Consider the following 22,534-nt stretch of genomic DNA (forward strand, 5'->3'; position numbering starts at 1 on the left):
CTGAGATGTTAAGGGGTTTCAGTGGGACCCTTTTGGCCAACAATTCAATCAGAGGTAACCCATTTCTGGCAATGAAGGTTTTGCTTAAAATTGCCTCCCCATACTTGGTGGCTTCATTTATATTTCCTTCATGTACATATATATTTCAAAAAGCTTCTACATGTTTTGCTTATATATTATGGTTTCCAATTCTGTGTCTTTATGAGTTTGTGTGTGTGTGTGTGTGTGTTTCCTCTGTACTTTCTTTTGGATGTTGGTTGGTTGGTTGGTTGGTTGGTTGGTCAGTTGATTTTAGTTTTAGTTTATTTGTTTTCTAAAGAGAGAGTGAGAAAGGGTGTGGAGATGGATAGGTAGAGAAGTGGGAAGGATTGGGAGGAGTTGGGGAAAGGGAAACCATAATCAGAATATATTGTATAAAAAATTAATTAAAACAAAAAAGAAAAATCAAACACAAAGAAGAGGGAAAATGATATAAAAGAGTAGGGGGTCAGCATAATTGGAAGGGGCAAGGGAGGATCATTAGGATAGATATTATCACAGTACATTGTATTCATATATGAAATTGTCAAAGAATTCAAAAATAAATTTAAAAAACTTTAGTTCAATATTGTTTCTTAACTGTTAAAAATTTAAAACAAACTTAATATTCAACAATAAAGAATGAAATGATCCCCTATCCATTGTAAAGTTTTCAAAAACCTTTATGAATATTATTATAAAGAATTTTCAAACAAAAGAAACCACACACCAAAATTAGCCAGACCTGAACTTTATACATCTTATTGAACTTCTATATTGTTAGAATAGGCATTTAGAATTTCACAATGAACTGTACACTTTCTCCCTCATGTGTGGAATCTAGTCAATAATATATGTTTTGTGTAAACAAATGCACACGTGGTTACAGTACAGCATGCAGAAAAGAGAACAAGAAAGACTTTTGGGAATGGATAAGTGCATACAAAGAGATTTAAGAGTGAAAGAGCAAAACACAAAGTGTAACAGACATGATAACAAAAAAAATGTTTATGATAAATCCTGTAGTTGCCGTAAGTGAATATTCATTTTTATATTTAATTAGAATTACTACAGATTTATATGCATCACATGCTCAAATATGATATTCAATTTACAGAATGATAAGAATAAGGCAAGTTTCCAGTCAGGTCTTTTTCACAAATAAACTGCAAGGCGGTACCTGGTTCTGAACAGACAAGATGCTCCAAAAGAAATCTCTCACGAGATCCATCAGTGCTTTCAAACAGGCCATGTTCAACTTAGCAGCCTCCCCCAGGACCAGCAAAGCGAGTGTTGAATCCAACCTGGATTGTGAACAAGTGACAAAGACTTTAATTAAAAAAAAATAATAATAGCAATCAATTTCAATGAAAAAGCATTGAAGTCAAAGGGAATGAAGGTTTACATTATCAGATATATTTATTTTCTATATTGAAAGATTTTGATTGGCATGGATTATAAAAAGAGTGACATTTTGGAAGGATTAGGAATTTAAGATACTGTATTGACAGGGTTGGCCTAATAAGTGCTAAGCATCTTTCCCGTCTGTTCATAGCCTCTGCGTGATGTAGCACTCGAAGGCTGTAGCTCTCCAGACAACCCTCAGGGCCTTACAAGGGCCTCTAACTTGACTTTCTTGTGACTGATTCAATGGGATCAATTTGAAGAATGTTTTCTTTCCAAACTTACAGAACAAGTGACAAACTATCTAGGCAAGTATTCCAAAAACTCGGTATTATGTTATTTTTTGAAAAGTGACATACCTCAAAATAAAATGTATATTTCACAAAAATGATTGCGATCATAAGCTAATTTTTTAATGCTATGTGAGTGGGAATTTACAATTAAAGTCATATTTAATTTATAATTAAAGCCAATAGGTTCATATGTGATGAGGTTTTTCAAGAAACTTTACATTTCATGCCCTTCTTTGCAGTTCACCAACTGGAATGGAAACAGATTGAAAGAGAATAAAGAGACAGCAAATGTAAAGCTGCCTGCCAATAGAGCTGCTGACTGCCTCGGCTGTAGGCAGCTAATAAGCCTATCTCCCAGGGTAGCCAATAAGTATGTTTGAATTTCACTACTGTGCTATTCAGATCATTAAGGTGAAGTTTGTTCTTCATTCTTTCTCTGTGAATATATTCAATTTGTTAAGTGAATTAAGCCAGGTTCAGAAAAACAAGTACCTATATTCCCTTTTATTCCGAATCTGGATCCCCAAAGCAGTCATGAGATAAAAGGGCACAGAGCAGGTCCCCTGTGGGAAGGGCTGTGAGCCTGCAGGATGGGGGTGAAGGGCTGAGGGAGAGCCGTGGGGTGGTAGATATGATCAAAGTACATTCTGTGCCTTATGAAAATTACATAATGAAAGCCATTATTTTCTACAATCAATAAATGCTAATAAAATAGGTTATAAAAAGCCCAAAAAGGAAATGCCTTTTATGAGACAAAGAATTCTAAATGCAGAGAGTTTTTCAGATCTTAAAAGAGCATTCACGCCAATGATCCTACTTGATTTAAATTTGACAGCTTCAGACTCATTTCAGACTTTTCAGATACCTTTCTTTTTAACATTCTGGATTGTAGACACGGATAAACCTGAGAAACATGCATACATTCCCTTTACTGCTCACTTGACTGTGACTAAGATCTTCCCAGGCATATCGTATTGTTTTGCAATCTTTTAAGTCATGCCTTAAGTGTTTCAACGCTAAACCTCACTATGGCGGGTGCCGATTGTTGCCTGCTTAAAGGAGCTTCATTCAAGACAGCGGAATTCTTGGCACAGACTGTCCCCTCAGCATGGAATGTTGTGTGTCTTGGATGGAATATATGAGTCAATTTGTCAAAAATGACAGATCTATATCAAAATGCACTGCGATATAGCTTAGATATATCTCCGTACATTTGACTTAGAATTAACTCTTTATGTCCTTGACTATTGAAAGTACCATTGCAATGTTGATTGACCAATGAAATAGAAACAAAATCAGATCACTAGGTGTGGCGATGCACAGCTATAACCCCACCACTTGATAGGCTCAGGTGGGAGGGCTCTAAGGCCAAAGTCAGCCCAGGCTACACTTCAAGACTCTTTCAAGACAAAACACAAAAGAAGACATACAAAGACAGACTCTTAGGTAAACTATCATTTTTCTGGTTAATAAAAAATAGCATATTTAGAAAAAGAAAACTTTCATCTTCCTCATACACCCTTTTCCTCCTGCGGGGAATACACACTAATACCAGAATGTGAACGTCCACATTATAGTGACAGTAGTGAAAGTCAGTACTAGGGATGGCAGAACACAAATCAGGAGGACCTAAGCATCTACATCAGAATGCATCTTTGTCCTGTAAAAGACAGAAGCTCTACCTAGTCACCCAAGTGTAGCTAGATTTCTCTAACAAGAAGCACGAATCCCAACCGATACACCTAACACAGGATGTACGAAAGAGAACTTGAGAGTCAGAAATATGTCACGGAACCCTAGATCTGCTACTTTAAAAAGTATATGCTGTTGGACAAATGGTATGGCCCTTTATAAGACCCAGCTCGGTCTTAATTTAACTGTCTATATAAATAAATAAGTAGCAAAATCTGGCAGTCACGGATCATCGCCAACTTGAAACAACTGGATAAGAGTGTTGAGCTGAACTGAACGACTATTTCTTCGATGCTGAAAAGAGTTTGTTAGCTTTCTCTGTAAAGTCTCAAAGTCGCTGGGAAGAGCCCAGTGACCTCCTAGTCATTCCTCACATTCACCACGCATGCTCCATAGGAGGGTCAGGTCTCAGGGAAGACAGAGTTCAGAAGCTTCCCCCACCCCGCCCCGCCCCTGCGGGCATCCTCCCTCGTAGCCTTTCTCTCTTCTGTCTTTTTTTTAATGTCTGAATAGCTGTATCCAAACTAGAGTGCACTCACTGAACTATGGATTGAAAACCATCTCTGTACCAGCCGCTTGCGGCAGAAAAAAAAAAAAAAAATGCTGCCTCACCAGAAACGCACTACTTTCAATCAATGCTGCAAATTGCAAGACCGTCTATAAGCAAAACTGCTTCTGCCAAAAATAGAATAGATGTATCAATACGTGGGAGCTGAAATTTGTTAAAAGTCAAAGTTGAAAAATCGATGCACGCAGAGGGAAGGACTAGAGCCGGAACTGGCTGATCATGCCAAGGCACCTCTACCTCTCTCAAGCTCATTAAAATGCAGGAAAAGCTCAGTTATCAGCAACTTGATGTCCCGGAGCTTTGAAACTAAAGAGGTACCAAGCAAGGTGTAGTAGGTATTGTGCATTTCCCCTAACCTTGTAAACAAAAAGGCTGACCCAGGCTTTGCAATTCTTTACACCCACACACATCTGTACAGAAGTGAGACCAGCAGAATCTGAAAGAGGTTCTCTTTGTCTCTAAACTGCGTTCTCCATGAGCGGGTGGCCATTTCAGAAAAAAAAAAAATGAGATTAAACTGTCTCCAATTAGTTACATTCATAGAGGTTATTCCAACCTTGCTACAAGTATTTCAGAAAACACTGACTGTCAAAATCCACAGAACCTTGAAAACGGGTAACAAGAAAAGGTCACACACAACAGATTAAAGGGACAGCTCAAGCCATGAAATTGGCGGACCTGAATTAAGAGGCACACTAAAACATGACCTGGGAAATGCTGCAGCCTGTGTCCCACAGAAAAGGTGCAGGGGAAAATTAATCACGAGAAAATTATCTTTAGTTTTTCCTGAGAGTCACAAAATCAGGCTAAAAATACAGATAATCCTTTTCCTTAGGATACTGGCATTTTAAAAAATGTATCTAGAATCTCCGTTCTGTAGTTCATTTTTCCTTTATCCCTTCGTCTTTCTTCAGAGTTAGCAAGATTCAAACGATAGATCCTTAAAGGTATGGAGGTGGGGAGGGGGCAAAAAGGAGAAGTAATGCTGTCAGGGTGCAGGAATGGGCTTTCCTGCGGGAGCGAGGACACATGGAGGACCGTGACTATTACAGTGACAGGGTCACAGTCTTCAACTACTTAAAACCATTGTGCTAAAACACGATGCTAACGTCTGTGAACACCAAAATCTTAGTTCAAAACGTCTAATTTCATGGGTTCTTTCTCATTCTGGGATAAGAAAAGAGAAAACTGGACAAGCAGATTCCCTTGGGACCAGTGAAAATATATGACAAGGGCTAGGAAAAAGTACCAGTCTGATTCCTTGGAGAAGGCCATAACTCTTAAAAATACATCTTACAGGGGCCCAAGGACACGGCTTGGTGGAAAAGGTACCAGCCACACAAGTGTGAGTACCTGAGTTCTAATCCCCCAAATCCGTGTAAGGCTGGATGCAGCGTGGAATATACCTGCCATGCCAGGGCTTGCCTGACAAGATGGGAGGAGGGATGCGAGGATTCCCCCAAGGCATACGGAATTAAATATAAACATATCACTCATTCTCTTAGGAGAAATTAGCAACTTCTAAATAATTAGTCTAATGTCATAAAGAGTATATTAACAGAAAAGGTAATGTAGGGTTGGTAGAAATCTATTAGTCCAGTCTTCATTGTGTAAGGGATATTGCTGATGCCACCCTTCCAGACACACAGCTAAAAGAATTCTTTTCTCTTGCACTGATTGATTTGCTTTATATTTGAAAGAGATGACTACATGAGAATTCTGATCTTGATCCTGCCTGCTGAGAAGGTCCTTCCGCTGGGTGGCAGGAGTTCCTTCATTACCATGGTGGCAATGAAGCCATTGGAGCCGATCAAGGCACTGTCAGGGAGCAGCGACTGCTGTCTCTCAGGCACACCACCACCAGTTCCCCCCTCCTGTCAGTCCTCACAGCCACTCTTGGCTGTCTGTGTGGCTAACGGCAGTCAGTCCACAGGATCTTTCATTCCTGCTCTTACTGGTTTTCCAATATCATTTAAGTTGTACAACACTGACTGGGGCGTCCGTGTCATGGAAAGCCATTCCTTAGTAAATACTGTCAAGCCGAAGAGGGATACAATCACATTGATGTTGTAATCTTGGCAGTATATCGCATGTGACATGTGATTGAGGGAAAGATTCACATCCAAGAGACCAGTTAGGAAATGACAGTAGCAATAGATGCTAAAACATTACAGCAAAGCTATGAAAGTGGGACCAGGGACTAGGGAGCGAGTGTGATGACAACAGAAGTATTGCAGCCATTCAGACACCAGGTTAGGAAGGGGAGGTGGGATATAGGCAGAGGCAGGCAGAGTTCTATGAGTTCAAAGCCAGCTTGGTCTACATAGTGAACCCCAAGCTAGACACGGCTACGTAGTGAGACTCTGTCGAAGGAAGGAAGGAAGGAAGGAAGGAAGGAAGGAAGGAAGGAAGGAAGGAAGGAAGGAAGGAAGGAAGATAGAGAGGGAGGGAGGGAGGGAGGGAGGGAGGGAGGGAGGGAGGGAGGGAGGGAGGGAAGGAAGGCGGAAGAGAGGGGAGGGGAGATAAGAGAAGAGGAGAGGAGGGGAGAAAGAAAAGGAGAGGAAGGGAGGGAAGGGGAAGGGAGAGGAGAGAAGAGGGGAGGGAAGGGGAGGGGAGAGGAGGGGAGGGGAGGGGAGGGAAAAATAGAAGCCAATTTGATTAACTCATGAGGGGGTGTGCTGAAGTAAAATCTCAGCTAGCCAGAGGCTGAGAAAAATCGGTTCAACTTTGAGTTAAAAGAACATAAAGCAGGGGAGAATTGTCTTATTTAAACCTCTCAGAAAATTTTTAAGAAGCCCAGAAAACAATATACATATAAGTAACATTATACAGACTGAGCAGGATGCATACACACACACACACACACACACACACACACACACAAACATATATATATATATGTATATATATATACACACATATAATATGTTTGATGTGCATACACACACATGTAACAACAATTTAAAAAGTCCTGGTTTGAAAGAGAATGGGTTTACATGGGAGGAGGTAGAGGAAGGAAAAGGAAGGGAGAAATGATAAAAAAAAAAAAGTGATGGTTCTTTTTTCTCTAAACATTCAAAAAAAATAAAAACTGGTTCATCATTATTAAGTGACTCATTGAAAATGTTACGGTAGAAAGAAGTCCAAAACATAGGTCTCCAGACTTGAAGGTGAATGTGTTCTTCACTGAGTGATGGTGTAATTATACATAAATTTGCAGTTCTCCCATGAGCAGATTAAATGCTCACAAACAATGGGGAGGATCTATAGATCTATGAAGAGTAGGATATGAACCAAGGAGAATCAAGAAAATAGAAACCCGAGTGTAAAGGGAGACTTCCGTTTCCAGCCACCCAGACCCAAATAGTCATACAGAAACTAATTACAACACTGACCAATGGCTCAGCCATATTACTAACGAGCTCTTATATCTTAAATTAACCCATTTCTATTAATCTGTATATCACCATGAGGCTGTGGCTTACTGGCAAGGTTCTGGCATATTTCTCCTGCAGCAGCTACATGAGGTCTGCCTTCTATCTCCCTGCATTCAGTTTAGTTTTCCCAGCTACCTATATTCTGCCCTGCCATAGGACAAAGCAGCGTCTTTATTAATCAATGGTAATAAAACATATTCATAGCATATAGAGGGGAGTCCCACATCACTTGAGTCTCACACACCGCCACCTCAACTCATGGAGACTGAAGGGAGACTATACCGTGACTTCTGTTTAAATGCTTCCTGTGAGACCTCCCCATGAACACTGGCATTACCAGGGCTGAAGATGCAGCCCACGGTTGGCAGTGATCTAGCTGGAATGATCAGGGTCTACTGTCCTCAGGCACCTGATTCTTTCTTCATGTTGATACAAACACAAACACGGCTAAATAGTTGCCAGGTTGATATAGTTTCAAATCATCAAGTTTTTGTTTTTAATCCTTGCAAGGGACACAGTACCCATTTTGCTTTGGGTGATAGGATTTTGTGATGGTGTTCTGCTGAAATGTCTTACTACATGTCTCAGCAGCCTCTGTAGGTCAACAGTTCAATCAGAAATACAATATTCCATGTTAGATTGGAAAGTCTTTGGAGCTGGTTTGAGATGCCTCTCCAAAGCAAGTAGGGCATTTTGTGAAAGGTCAGTCTACTACTGGGGGGAGCACTGAGAGTCTGAGACACAAGAAATTCAGCCAAATTAAGAAGAGATTTGCCTCCCAGTAAGGTGCCTGTCTCTAGCACTGAGTAGACAAAGGCTGCTGTGTGGCAGCTGGGGGATGGGGTCTTCTGTAGTCTCCAGTCCTCTGAATCCCCTTTGTGTTTTATACTGTGTTGGTTTTAGAATACCCCTTCCTCTTGTGACATCATGGACCTCAGAAGGACTGTTCTAATTCTATGATAGTGTGTGTGTGTGTGTGTGTGTGTGTGTGTGTCCTCTCATGGATCCTGGCCCTGTCCATTTTCAGACTTAAGAACTCCTGATTGTTTTTTTTCATTCCTTTTGTACTATAGATAGTCTAAAAATGGAGTTACAAGAAATCACACAGGGAGATATAGAAGTTAGCTACAGACCAACCAAACAGAATGAACAGAAAATAACTAATTTGTATGGACAGATTTGGCCACCATAAACAAAATCTCATTGGACATCTTGGTCAAGCTATCTTTCACTGCTTTGAAATCTTTCCATGTTACTCATCATTGTGTTGTGTCTGACACACAGGAACTAACATTTCTTAGGTTACTCCTCTTAACTCTCACTGGTGCCATGTTCTGGGGGCTGGAAGATGTCTTCCCTCGAGTGTCCCAGTTGAGAAAATCGTAACAGGGCCCACTTCTCATCATCCCTTTACTATCTCTAGTCATTCTAAATAGAGCTTACTTCCTCAGTTTTCTCCTTACCCTCAATGATATCGGAGAGTAAATGGTGGTGAGAAGATCAGAAAAGATTCCCTTGGAGGCAGGAAGGCGTTTCTGGTGCAGTTCTGATCGTTAGATCAGTGTTTTGTCTTATCTGGAGTGATGACTCCTTGGCATCTGTGCAGACCGTTTTGTTTGTACTCTCTAAACACTCTATTAAGCAAAGTTATCTTTATATTTAATGTGATGCTATTGTGAACAGATTTAAAGCAAGCTTTAAAAAACTTATTCAACTCTTAAAGATAACTTTACATTTATTTAGTTGTGTGTGCTCACATATGTGCAAATACAAGCACATGCCAAGGCACATTTGTGTAGGTGATAGTTAGTTCTCATCTTCCACCATGCATGTTCCAGGGATTAAACTTAGGTATTTGGGGTTCGCAAAAGTGACGAGCCATCTCAAGGTTCCTAGCAAGCCTCTAATCATCAATAGTTTTATTATTAACTAAAATCACGTTTTTAGCTTTTTAAAGAAAGATTACCTTCTTAAAAGGAAAAATTCAAGAAATGATATCAAAACAATTTGGCAATTCAGACAATTGTTGCGTCCTTTCTATTATGTGCAGTCATTGATGACCACTTGATCAGTTTACCCCTCTATTCTCCAATACTGTGCATTACTTTTCCCACCTTATGTGATCATTCTCACATCCACCCAGAAAACAGAAAAAGAGATTCAGGTGGCCCAGGCTGTTATCAGTTGACAGTGACATCCTGAGAAATGCCCTCTGCAAGGACACTTAGAATCTTGCTCCAGTCTCTAGCAAACACACTAAACTGACTTCAGTTTCATTTTAAAAATAACAACAGTCTATATTATCTTTAACCCCAAATCTATGAAGTATAATCTATAATAGTGGCTCTTAAAGGTCTATTGACAACTTTAACCATAAATAGTCAGAAAATTAATTAAATTTGTATTGATATAATAATATTTAAAACAATTAAACCATTAATAGAAGGCTGAGGCAGGAGAGAAAACCACAGATTCAAGGCCAGCCCAGACTGCATAGCAAGTTCAAGACTAAACTGAGCTACATGAGGCTCTGTCAAAGAAAGACAAAAGAAAAAAGAGAGAAAGAAGGGGAGATGAAGAAAGATGGAGGAAGAGAATGAGAGCTCATATGTGGAGGAAAAGTATGTATCTAATGAATTAATATCTAAAGTAAATAAGGAATGTAGTAATTCAAGATCAAGCAAACAAATAACCCAATTTAAAAGACAAAGGCCCTGACTTAACAGTCCTCCTTTTATTTGTCTGGGGGTTTATTTTGGGGTGGGGGAGTAGTGTTTTTGTTTGGTTCCATTTGGTTTGGTTGGGCTTTGAGTTTTTGAGACAGGATTTCTCTGGGTAGCCCTGGCTATCCTGGAACTCACTCTATAGACCAGGCTGCCTTTAACTCAGAGATCCCTCGCCTCTGCCTCCCATGCGCTGGGATTAGAAGTGTGTGCCACCACCACCTGGTTGACTCAACAGTTCACACAGCTCACAATTATATGAACAATGTTCCACTTTACTCATGGTCAAAGTAAGGAAAATTAAAGCTGCAGTGAAATCTCACCTCACACCTGTCACTGTGCCTATGTATGCAGCAAGAAGGACAGCGCCCTGAGGGTGAGACAAGAGAACCCTTGGGCAGGTTGAAATGTAAGGAAAGCTAAGTTGGGAAGGAATATGAAACCATCTCAAAAATTATAAATAGGATGCCCTATGGCCCAGCAATCTCACTCCTGATTGAGCATCCAAAGGAACTGAGATCAGAATGTTGAGGAGACATCAACTTTCCTCTCAGGAGAAAGATAAAAATTCAACACACGAATAGAGATTTTGTTTTGTTTTGTTTTGTTGTTGTTGCTTTTGTTTTGTTTTGTTTTGTTTTGTTTTGTTTTGTTTTGTTTTGGAGACGTGGTTTCTCAGTGCAGTCCTGGCTGTCCTGGAACTCACTCTGTAGACCAGGCTGGCCTTAAACTCAGAGATATACCTGCCTCTGCCTCCTGAGTGCTGGGATTAAAGGTGTGTGCCTTCATTGCCCTACAGATGAATATATTTTAAATGTGGTGCATGTACACATGAAATACTATTCAGACACACACACACACACACACACACACACACACTGAACTTCACAAATATAATTATTCCCAGTCGATCCATTAAAAACTACAGTCTTCCTTCCTCTGCATCCATCCTGCCTTTGTAGGACATCTATGTCCTTCTTAAAGTAAAACATGGACTAGAAGAAGCTAACCCTTACTGAAGTTCAATGTCCTTGTACATCTCTTTGAAAAGCACAGAGAAATAGGATCGGTGCATTCTTTTCAAGATTATAACAGATGACTTCATTGCCGGGGTCTAACAACATGAGAAGTGAGAAAATGTTTTCAACACAGGATTGAATTTCTTATCAGTAACACATTCCATTTAATAGAAACAACTGCACAGAGCATCCAGCAAAACAAGACAACAGACACTGCAACAATTCACTGATACATGCAATAAAAAATACGCATATTGCCTTTGTCTTTGGAGCTGAGACTATAAAGTGCATGCATAGTGAACTGAGCCGTGATTAACATTTCAGTACAAAGGTCTCTTGGAGTCACCCTGGATTTGTAGAATTGCCCTTACCAGCATTTCGTCTGAAGCTGCGTTCTGTGGAAGAGGAGATGCTCCAGCACTGTATTCAGCTGAGGACTATTGTTCTGAACACAGGACCAGGCAGCCACGCAATGCCAGAGCAGGTGGTTGACTTCATAGCCCCCCTCATTCAACTTCAAATGCGTCTGAAATTACAGCATGGAGACAGATTTGCCAAAGGGTTCCTTAACTTGCACAGACTTGAAAAATACATGTTAACTATAAAAATCAAAATGAATATTCACTTATATTTATATGTTAGAAAGTGAGGGAATTTGTAAGTACTTTATTAGGGATGTATAGCTGATATAAGCTTTATATTTTTATAATAATTATGTGCATTTATTATATAAGCTTATATTTTTTACACAGATCCATGTGCTCAGTGAATTAGTCTACAGTAAGACACAGTTCCCAGATCTTCTGAAGGACCACTATTGGATACACGATTCCAAGACCCTTCTTTGCAACAGCTGAAATTTCAAAAGGCAACAAGGAAAATCTGAACAAAGATGTAGTGACAGCCTGGACTCTGAGATGCAGATTTCTCTACATTAACAACCAAATACATGTCTTAGAGAATGTGGCCAATGCCAGCTAAGCAACTATTTTTAAAAGACTACAAATTCAGATACGACGAAGCATTTGTATACTCTCTCCAAGTGATCCCTGCCAATTTCATTAAATAATTGATCTGCTACAGTGATCGGAATTCCATGACAACATAGCACTCCCATCATTTTATTTTCTTTTTGGCCAAAGGTATACACCCTGTTCTACGTACTCAGATCAGCAGCAATTCTTATTCCATACTGTTAAGAAACACTTTAAATATAAAGGGCTCCATTGTCTTCAGTTATAATATAAAATACCATAGCTAAATTCAAAAATGGTTTCCATGTGGAGTCCTCTTAAAAAGCTGGAGGTTCCTATAAAATTTCAAACGAAACCTCTCAAGTTTCCAGTGGGCAGTTTAGTTACGTTCTTTGGAAGTATATTGAGTCTTTTCGTGTTAGGGATAGCTAGATACTGGAGGAAACGGCTAGAGCCAAGGTCTGCAGAAGCTTGCTGGCCCTGGGAGCGCTAATTCAGAAAAGAAACCCTAACTGAAGAAGCCGTGTTTGGAGGGTTGCAGTATTCCACAGGGAAGCTGTCTTCGGAGCTAATGTAAGGCATCAGACTGAGACATGCTGACTTCGGCAAATGCACATATAACTCAATTTTCTGCTTTGTGGTGGAGCCCATTCAAAAAGTAAAAGCTATATAAATGAAATTGTCTCCATAGCCCCAGGTGTCTCAGTGTGCATGTCTGATAGTCCTCAGGTTTCAGACAGAGTTAGTCCACATAAACAGGGACATAGATCAGCTTTGAAACTTTGAGATGGGTTGATCAATTAAATTAAAACTATACTTTTCTAGATCATAGATACTATATGGCTACAAAGACTATTAAGATATAGATATATAGATATATACAAATTTGTGTGTGTGTGTGTGTGTGTGTGTGTGTGTGTATTTGTGCTAACACATGATAAAGAATACGTTAGGAAGTAGGCTGTGTGACTAAAGCCTGTGATCCCAGAACAAGAGAGGCTGGAGCAGAAGGAAGATAAACTTGAGGCTACCTTTGGGAAATTTAAGGAGATACTGTCTCAAAAAAAAAAAAGATAATAAGAAGGTAACGTTTGGGATTATGAACAAGATCTATGTTTTACTTCAGTTTTCTATGGCATCATTTTCACATACCACGGACAATGAGAAAAGGTAGCCTCCGCTGTCTACGACTCATCTGACGCCACTTACTACAGTCAGACCCGACACCGTTTGGGTCATTTTGCTCTGCCTCATATGAGCACAAACTTCATGCCTCTGACAGTACTTCAAGACCATGATTTTTAAAATCAATGTCTCTTCTTAAGCACGGGCAAAAGCAAGGCCACAGTGCCACACATGAACTACTCAGCCATAACGTCGACCCTACCTGTCAATAGGAGACTCTAAAGGAACAGCTGCTTCCTCAGGGTCCCCTCCATCTTTCAAGGTCTAAATGCTATTTTTAAAAAATGCATCCAGCTCCTCCTGGAAGCTCTGGCTCGCTTGCTCTCTCTCTCCACCAAGGAGTAAAACCCATTGTTCCTGACAAACGTTGCTCCTCTTCTTGACCTTTGGCTTAATGGCCTTGGCATTATCAAAAGCAAAGACTTAATGTAATAACGACAATCACATGATCCGGCCCAGCACAGACCAGGAAAGAGCAGGCTGACAGTTATTATATGCCACAAAGTCTGTTGTCGTTCACTGAATCTGTCTGATACGGTTGGGAGATAAATGCTGCTCACAAACCATCCACAAGAACACAGAGATTAACGAGTGTTTTAAAGCATTGCAGCACCCTGGCAGAACAATTATATACACAGTCAATGGAATAAAAATTAAGACAGACTTTATTTTTTTCTATAATTCCTTATTGGGCAAATTGTCAGGCTGTGATGGCTTTGAAATGGGAAAGGAGTGGGGCTGGGAGGCCGTTCAGCCAGTGAAACGTCTTCTACACAAGAATGAGGGTCTGAGTTCAGGTCCCCAGCAATCAACAGAGCTGGGCATAATGGTGCTCATCAATAAGCACAGTAATGGGATAGACAGAGGCAAGAAGACACCAGGTACCCATCGCTGGCTTCCACGAACACATGGACACACACTTGCATATGCGTGAGCATGTATACAAGTGCATGCCCCCAAGAAGGGGGGGAAAGGGCGACACTTTGCCACGTGATGCTTTGGTAGGCCCAGAACTCAGTGACTTCAGAGAACACTTGTCCATCCCTTTCTGTTTGCCTGCCTTCCTTCCTCCTTTGTTCTTTTTCTTCTCTTTACCGCTTCCTGTAATTTCTCCAACTCCGTTGACTGCTGCTCAGCTTCGGACTGTCATCTGTGGCTTGAGGAGTGCCTGCTCTGAGAAGCCCCATTGATTTCCTGGGAATTCAGAGAACTCCAGCACCTTGGCATTTATGAGACTCTAAGAGCATTCCCTTTGAGTGACAGATCGAGTCTTTACAGCAGAGAGGAGCTTGGAAGTCTGGGTTCTGCTGTGGCGGCTCAGGTGAAATGTTTTGAGTTTCTTCCTGATGGCAGTCATTTTAGGGGTCACTGACATTACCATGAAAAGGCCTCTCGATACAAATGTGTCAGCCAAATAATGAGATGAATCGCTGGATAATGCTCCTAATTTTGAAAAGTGTGTCTGGTTATGAAGCTGCCGCTAGTACCATTTACACTCACGGTATGGCAGAGTGTCCCAGATTTTGATCACCACTTTTTGTTTACCAAGTATGTGGGGTGTGAGAAGACAAGATTGCAGGTCACATCGGAATATAAAATCGGTGCATCTGCTCTTTTTCATGGAACTATTTGTACTTTAGATAATACTGTTTAATAAAATGTCTACTCCGTTTTAGTTGAGTTTAAGGCCCAAAGAACTATGTTATTGTTATGATGTGACCTCTGTGCTTAGAAAATGTAGCTTGGCCAATGAGCAGAGGACGGAAAGAAATCTGCAATTGCAAAGCTAATAAAAGTGCACCGCTTGTCAAAGTTGGCGGAAACTATGGGTATGGATTGCTTAAAAGACCACTTAAAGAAGAAACTGTGTTCAGGAGCAAGGAAAGGAAGTTTTCTATCTGTAGGCAAAACCAAAATCCAAATTGGGTATCTTATAATATGCAAATTCTACCGGATTTTTAAAGCAATTCTAGCATTGGATGTGCAACAAACCCAGCAACTCCATTTCTATAAGCATTAAACATAAAATATTTTACAATGGCCAACATAGGCTATGACTGGACATTTTATTATAATCGTAAGATAAGGAATGATGGATACATCAATAAATCCTGGACTGTGATATAGCACCAATGAGGACAGGATGGAAAATGGCCACTGCTGTAGCTTTTACATTCTATTGCTCTTCTTTTTCCTCTTTCATTCCCCAAAGTAAGGAATTGAAATGGGTATCAAATGGGCAGATGCTCAGCTGAACTGGAGAGGCTGGCTTAGAAATGCCACACTGGAGAAATCAGGTGGAAACGAGGGAACTTTAGGGCTTGCAATCACGCCATGAATCAGTGCTGATTAGACGGGTCGTGATTTAGGAGCGCCATGGCTCCACTATCCTTTATAGTCTTTATATTATGAAGTAATTGGAGAAGAAAAAGAAAGGCAATAAACCTGACAGCCCCAAATGTGTTATAGTCCCCTCCGAGAATCACACGGATAGAGCTGAAATAGAATTGAGGTCCTTTGTTCTACAAAGTGCAAATGGTACTAAAAGACCCAGTGACAGCACGGCGGATGTCTCTCTCAGCAGCTGTATTCATTCTGTGACCTCTCAGCTTTGCCCCTGCTGGCAGCACACACACACTGCTTGCAAGGGTGGAGATAGATTTGTTCTCCAAGAACACCAGCATGGAAACTAACAGAGGCCTCCCCCGAGCCAGAGCATGTGTGTGGCGTGTAGATCGCACAGCACTGTATATGGAGATGCAACTCTCAGATCACTGCATTCGTTCAGTGTAGTCGTAGTCTCGGCTGAAAGCCACTGTGAACTGCCCAGGTTAGAGTGAATACTTGCATACATTTTCAATTATTGATGCCTGGGCTTTCATGTCTTTTTCATTCACAAGGTACAGTTTTGTTTACTCAGTTAAGGAAGCTCTGACGGTAATGATAGCGGTGGTGATGCCCATCATGATCATGAAAATGAGCAGAGAATTTTTTACAAACAAGCAAACAGTGATCTAGAAAAGATAAACAGACCTCTTCATCACACGGGCAGTGGTCAGGGAGGTCAATACTCTTCAGGAGCAATGTTCTTCTTGCAGCTCAATATCTTAAGTATGCTTGTCATCAAAATACATTTCTTTTTTTCTTTTGTTTTTTTTATTGATTTTTATTGAGCTCTACATCTTTCTCTGCTCCCTTCCATGCCTCTCCCCTTCCCCTTCAACCCATCCCAAGGTCCCCATGCTCCCAATTTACTCAGGAGATCTTGTCTTTTTCTACTTCCCATGTAGAATAGAGCTATATAAGTCTCTCTTAGTGTCCTCATTGTTGTCTAAGTTCTCAGGGATTGTGGTTTGTAGGCTGATTTTCCTTGTTTTATGTTTAAAAACCTCCTATGAGTGAGTTCATGTGATAATTGTCTTCCCATGTCTGGGTTACCTCACTCAAAATAATGTTTTCTAGCTCCACCCGTTTCCTGCAAAATTCAAGATGTCATTATTTTTTTTCTGCTGTGTAGTACTCCATTGTGTAAGTGTACCACATTTTCTTTATCCATTCTTCGGTCAAGGGGCATTTAGGTTGTTTCCAGGTTCTGACTATGACAAACAAAGTTGCAATGAACATAGTTGAGCACATGTCCTTGTGGCACAATTGAGCATCCTTTCAATATATACCCAAAAGTGGTATTACTGAGTCTTGAGGAAGGTTGTTTTCTAATTTTCTGAGAAATCGCCACACTAACATCCAAAAGGGGTTGTACCAGCTTGCATTCCCACCAGCAATGCAGAAGTGTTCCCTTTTCCCCACAACCTCTCCAGCATAAGTTGTCATCAGTGTTTTTGATCTTGGCCATTCTTACAGGTGTAAGATGGAATCTCAGAGTTGTTTTGATTTGCATTTCTCTGATGACTAAGGATGTTGAGCATTTCCTTAAGTGTCTTTCAGCCATTTTAGATTTCTCTTTTGAGAGTTCTCTGTTTAGGTCTGTACTGCATTTTTTTATTGGTGTATTTGTTCTTTTGATGTCCAATTTCTTGAGTTCTTTGTATATTTTGGAGATCAGACATCTATCTGATGTGGGGTTAATGAAGATCTTTTCCCATTCTGTAGACTGTCGCTTTGTCTTATTGACCGTGTCCCTTGCTTTACAGAAGCTTTTCAATTTTAGGAGGTCCCATTTATTAATTGTTTCTCTCAGTGTCTGGCTGCTGGGGTTATATTTAAGAAGTGGTCTCCTGTGCCAATGCGTTTAAGTGTACTTTCAACTTTCTCTTCTCTGAGGTTCAGTGTGTCTGACTTTATGTTGAGGTCTTTGATCCATTTGGACTTGAGTTTTGTGCATGGTGATAGATATGAGTCTATTTTCATTCTTCTACATGTTAATATTCAGTTATGCCAGCACCACTTGTTAAATATGCTTTCTTTTTCCATTTAATATTTTTTGCTTTTTTGTCAAACATCAGGTGTTCGAAGGTATGTGGATTAATATCCAGGTCTTCTATTTGATTCCATTGGTCCTCCTGTCTGTTCTTATGCCAATACCAGGCTGTTTTCAGCACTGTAGCTCTGTAGTAGAGTTTGAAGTCAGGGATTGTGATGCCTCCAGAAGTTCTTTTATTGTATAGGATTATTTTGACTATCCTGGGTTTTTTGCTTTTCCATATGAAGTTGAGTACCGTTCTTTGGAGGTCTTTGAAGAATTTTGCTGGAATTTTTGCTGGGCATTGTGTTGAATCTGTAGATTGCTTTTGGTAAGATTGCCATTTTTCCTATGTTAATTCTGCCTACCCAAGAGCATGGGAGATCTTTCCACTTTCTGGTGTCTTCTTCAACTTCTTTCTTCAAAGATTTAAAGTTCTTGTCATACTTGTTTAGTTAGAGTTATTCCAAAATATTTATGCTATGTGTAGCTATTGTGAATGGTATTGTTTCTCTGATTTCTTCCCCAGCCCTTTTATCATTTGTGTACAGGAGGGCTACTGATTTTTTTAATTAATCTTGTATCCTGCTACATTACTGTAAGTGTTTATGAGTTGTAGAAGTTCCTTGGTAGAATTTTTTGGGTCGTTTATGTAAACTATCACATCATCCGCAAACAGTGAGAGTTTGACTTCTTCTTTTCCAATTTGTATCCCCTTGATCTCCTTTTGGTGTCTTATTGCTCTAGCTAGGACCTCAAGAACTATATTGAATAGATATGGAGAGAGTGATCAACCTTGTCTTGTTACTGATTTCAGCGGGATCACTGGGAGTTTCTCTCCATTTAGTTTGATGTTGGCTGTTGGCTTGCTGTATACTGAGTTTATTATGTTTAGGTATGTTCCTTGTATCTCTGCTCTCTCCAAGACTTTATCATGAAGGGATGTTGTATTTTGTCGAAAGCTTTTTCAGCATCTAATGAGATGATCATGTGGTTTGTAATGTTTCAGTTTACAAAACACATTTCAAACTTTGAAACAAGTGTCTCTTTTTCGCAGGACACAATTTGCATTCATTACTAATTATAACCAAATGGTTCAAATGACTTAGCAAACACCACTCTTTATGTAGATGGTTTATCACTAATGAGCCAAGAGACAAATACTTAAGGCTTAAAAATTACAAATGTACATAACAAAGTGTATTTTCTCATCTGTTAAATTTAGTTAATGTTTTAAAGGCACTAAAGGAGATGTGGGAAGAGTATGAGGTCACACGTAAATACAGGTAGTTTTTTAAAGGGATTTTCACAAGTATCCTTATCATTAGAACTTACATTAGATTAAAATAATTTTCCCAGACCAGAGAGAGGACTCAGTGGATGAAGAGCTTCATGTATGAATGTGAGTGTAAGAAGCAGTGTGGACTCCACAGGACACACACAAAATCAGGACTGCTCGGGTATCCCACCTGTAACCCCAGCTCTCTGGAACTGGGCATGGGGTCTCAGAGCAGCTGGCTAGACAGTCTAGCCAGGGGAATGGACCATCTCCAGGTCCAAGGAAAGACTGTGTAGGTCAAGAGAGTCCAGAGCAGTCAAAGAAGTTTCCAACAGCTGCCTGTGGCCTCCCCATCCACATAAACACACATGCATGCACATTGCACATATTCATTCCCACACATACGCAGACATGAATAAACATGTGCATGTACACCACACACACAAGCAAAAGACATGAATTTTTTCTTCTTGAGAAACTAAAAAGGATAAATTTTCCATTTATAAGCTATCAAAAATTAAAATAATGAAAAAAATCCCTGCTTCACAGTGCTCACATTATTTTTTAGAAAATATTTGAGAAAAGGAAATAAAGAGATTATTACTAAAGACACTGAAGTTTGTCCTTTGAAAAGCATCTGTCATATACACAATTATGTGGCTCATTGAACTTGGGTCTGTAATTATTGTTTATTGTATAAATTGATTATTAATAACATAAGTAAGAAAAAATTTAAATTCATGTAGTAGAATTACTTTAATCTCTCAATTTAAACTTTTTTTTGGAGGGTGAAGGGTCTCACTGTATAGCTTTGACTGGCTTTAAACTCACTAGACAAGGCTGGCCTTGAACTCACAGAGATCTGCCAGTTAATGCTTCCCTTGTGATTAAAGGCATGCACCACCATGCCTGGACAATTTGAGGGCTTTGGGAAGCCTTTGGTTGGCTTTAATGGCGTATTAAATGTTATTTCACATAAAACATGAAGAACATGACATACTGCATTTGTTTCATGGCCAGTCTATGCTTTATATCCTTCCCCTTAATGAAATAGAACATGCTAAAATGTTAACTTATGAATCTAAGTTATGCTATTATTTGTTAAGTGACTGAGATTGGGATCCATGTGGAAGAGGTGTTATGTCATTGTGCCTCTCAAAGAAATAACGGATCATGTTGACGGTCCGTTCCTCATCTAGCAGTCTATGATCCAAGATTTGTGCATAAGCAAAAAAAAAAAAAAAGAGGTATATGCTAGTCACTCTCCCCTTCCCATCCCTCCACCCAGCTGAGCTCAGCTTCAACAGTGTCTGCTTGATTGATGAGAGTAAGAACATAATCATAGCAATTTTATCTTATAGCTATATGACAGGGAAGACCCGCCATGTCTGGTTACCTACCAAATCAGAATCTGCGCTTTTCACGCCACCTGTATTTCCCACAACTGTTTCAGAATGGAGTTCTTTTTTACAGATGATTTCTGACGTTTTCAGAATGAACTGCACATTTGAGAAGATGTTTGGATACTTATGGTAGGATGCTTCAGAGAAATAAAGTGCTGTTGGAAGAAAAATCATTCGTGAGAAATATCTTATTACTACCTTGCATTGTGTTCCGTTTGTCTTTTAGCAATTAAGGGGCAATCAAAATCAGTACTTCTGAGCCACTACACTTTGCCCTAACTAGTTAAAATTTCTAATGGTATGTATGTCCCCTGGTGGTGAGGGAGAAAACTACACCTTAAATAAATCACATCGGAGGTTTTGTAATTCAGAGCAGTTTTGTGCGATGGTTCAATATACAATTAAATAACATATTCGCCCCCTCTCGGCAGCCATTAATTATAGTATCTCCTCATTGAGGAGTAGAACTTTGTGAGATTTCCCCAGTGGTCAGCCCAAAACATACACACATGAGCAACACTAAATGGGTTCAGCATCCTCTACTGATACATAGGCACACAGATGTAATTAAAGGAGAAGAGGTCATTAATTTGAAAAGGGGTCTAGAGAATTGGAGGGGAGAAAAAGGGTGAACTGGTATAAGTATAGTTCTCGTCTACGAAATTCTTAAAAATGTTTAATTAAAACATGTCTATGCTTTAACATATTATGCATATTACATATTATAACATAAAACTATTTGTAGCATGTGGTATATGTTAATGCACACTTATGGCTACTACTCAGTTTTCTCCAGGGATGAGCTCCCTGGTAGGTTATCCAGTTTCAGGTGGTCAGCCCTAAATATATTTCTATATGAGCAACACTGTGTTTTTGTGTGGGTTGTGACACCCCAGCACACCCTCGGGTGTTCTTAGCTTTGTTGGTCGGTCACCTCTATCCTACTCCTCTCTTGTTTGTGATGGTCAAGTTCATTGTTGCATTTTTCCAAATTCTGGCTATATTAGTCAATATAAAAGCACCACTTCTTCCTGACTCCACACTTTCCTACACACGCAAGCTAGAACCAATTAACTAAAATTAGCCACTTTGCACATGACATCCCATTGCAATCATTGCCATTTCAATATCCACTCCTCCACAGTTCCTTCTTCCCGGGGTGTAAGTGGATGCAGACCATAATGTGTTGAACTGCAGGGCAAAGGGTATTTCTTCCTTTGAGTGTCAATCAAAACAATTGAGAAGACACCGCTCTGCTTTATGGACAGCTAACATATTCATATGTGCAACCATACTGAGATGGTCCAGAACCGTCTTCTCTCCCTATTCCAGTTCAGAATCTACAGCGCCAATAGACGCACTTTAGAATTTATCTTCGTTGCTTTCTAGTTTGGTTTGACAGCTGTGGTCACAAGTGAGAAAACTGAGTCTCAGTCATAACCACACACTTGGGAAGAAAACAAACCAGCTGCTCCCAGGAGGCTGGAGGAGGATGGGGAGAAGAACGGGAAAAGCAAGGTGGTGGCCAAAGAACACGAGGTTAGATGCTGGACATCTGTGGCACGGGCCTTGAGTACAGTTTCATAAGAATTCTGAGTTCATTCGGATTCTGAAGATACTGGATCTTTAAATGTTCTCACCACAAGAAATTCTAAGTGTCTAAGGGAAAACAAACACTAAAGAAAGACTGCCTGGCCCAGGGGCCATCATTGCAGGTAGTATTACCCTTCATGAAACATAAAACAGCTTCTGCTCTTTATAGTGACAGTCATCTTAAAATGCAGCGTAAAATACTTATAAGTATAAAATAAAAAATATTCTACCGTATAAATATGGCTGCAGCCTAAGTAAATGTTGTTTAAAACTTTCTAAGTGGCCATGCAGGAAAAATACAAAAAGCCGTAAGAAGATCAAATAGCCAATCTGTCAAGAGAGAAAAGAGAAAAACATGTTTGTATCGCACCAATAAATGCTTAAAAACCATAGAGAAAGATGAACCGCTTTATTATTACATTTACTTTTGGATAAAACAATTTCAAACTCAGTTGATATTATGTGCTTTTGAAATAACTTTAAAACGTTTATGTCAAGATTGCAATGCTGGTTCAGCCAAAAGAAC

General features: G+C 39.8%; 1 protein-coding gene across 2 annotated transcripts in view; it reads right to left on the reverse strand.

The window, feature by feature from the left end:
• The window catches only part of Tmem232 (transmembrane protein 232), a 277,122-nt gene that overhangs the window by 195,640 nt on the left and 58,948 nt on the right, over positions 1 to 22,534 (reverse strand). For both annotated transcript variants that reach the window (XM_085695856.2, XM_048442107.3), the window contains exons 6-9: positions 22,239 to 22,338; positions 20,413 to 20,570; positions 11,526 to 11,680; positions 1,199 to 1,322 (exon numbers count right to left, since the gene is read on the reverse strand). In XM_085695856.2, coding sequence (XP_085551982.2) covers positions 1,199 to 1,322; positions 11,526 to 11,680; positions 20,413 to 20,570; positions 22,239 to 22,338 — 537 coding nt within the window. The remainder of the gene's footprint in view (positions 1 to 1,198; positions 1,323 to 11,525; positions 11,681 to 20,412; positions 20,571 to 22,238; positions 22,339 to 22,534) is intronic.

The sequence above is a fragment of the Myodes glareolus genome, chromosome 1 (genome assembly GCF_982192425.1).
Source record: "Myodes glareolus chromosome 1, mMyoGla1.1, whole genome shotgun sequence".
Lineage (NCBI taxonomy): Eukaryota > Metazoa > Chordata > Mammalia > Rodentia > Cricetidae > Myodes > Myodes glareolus.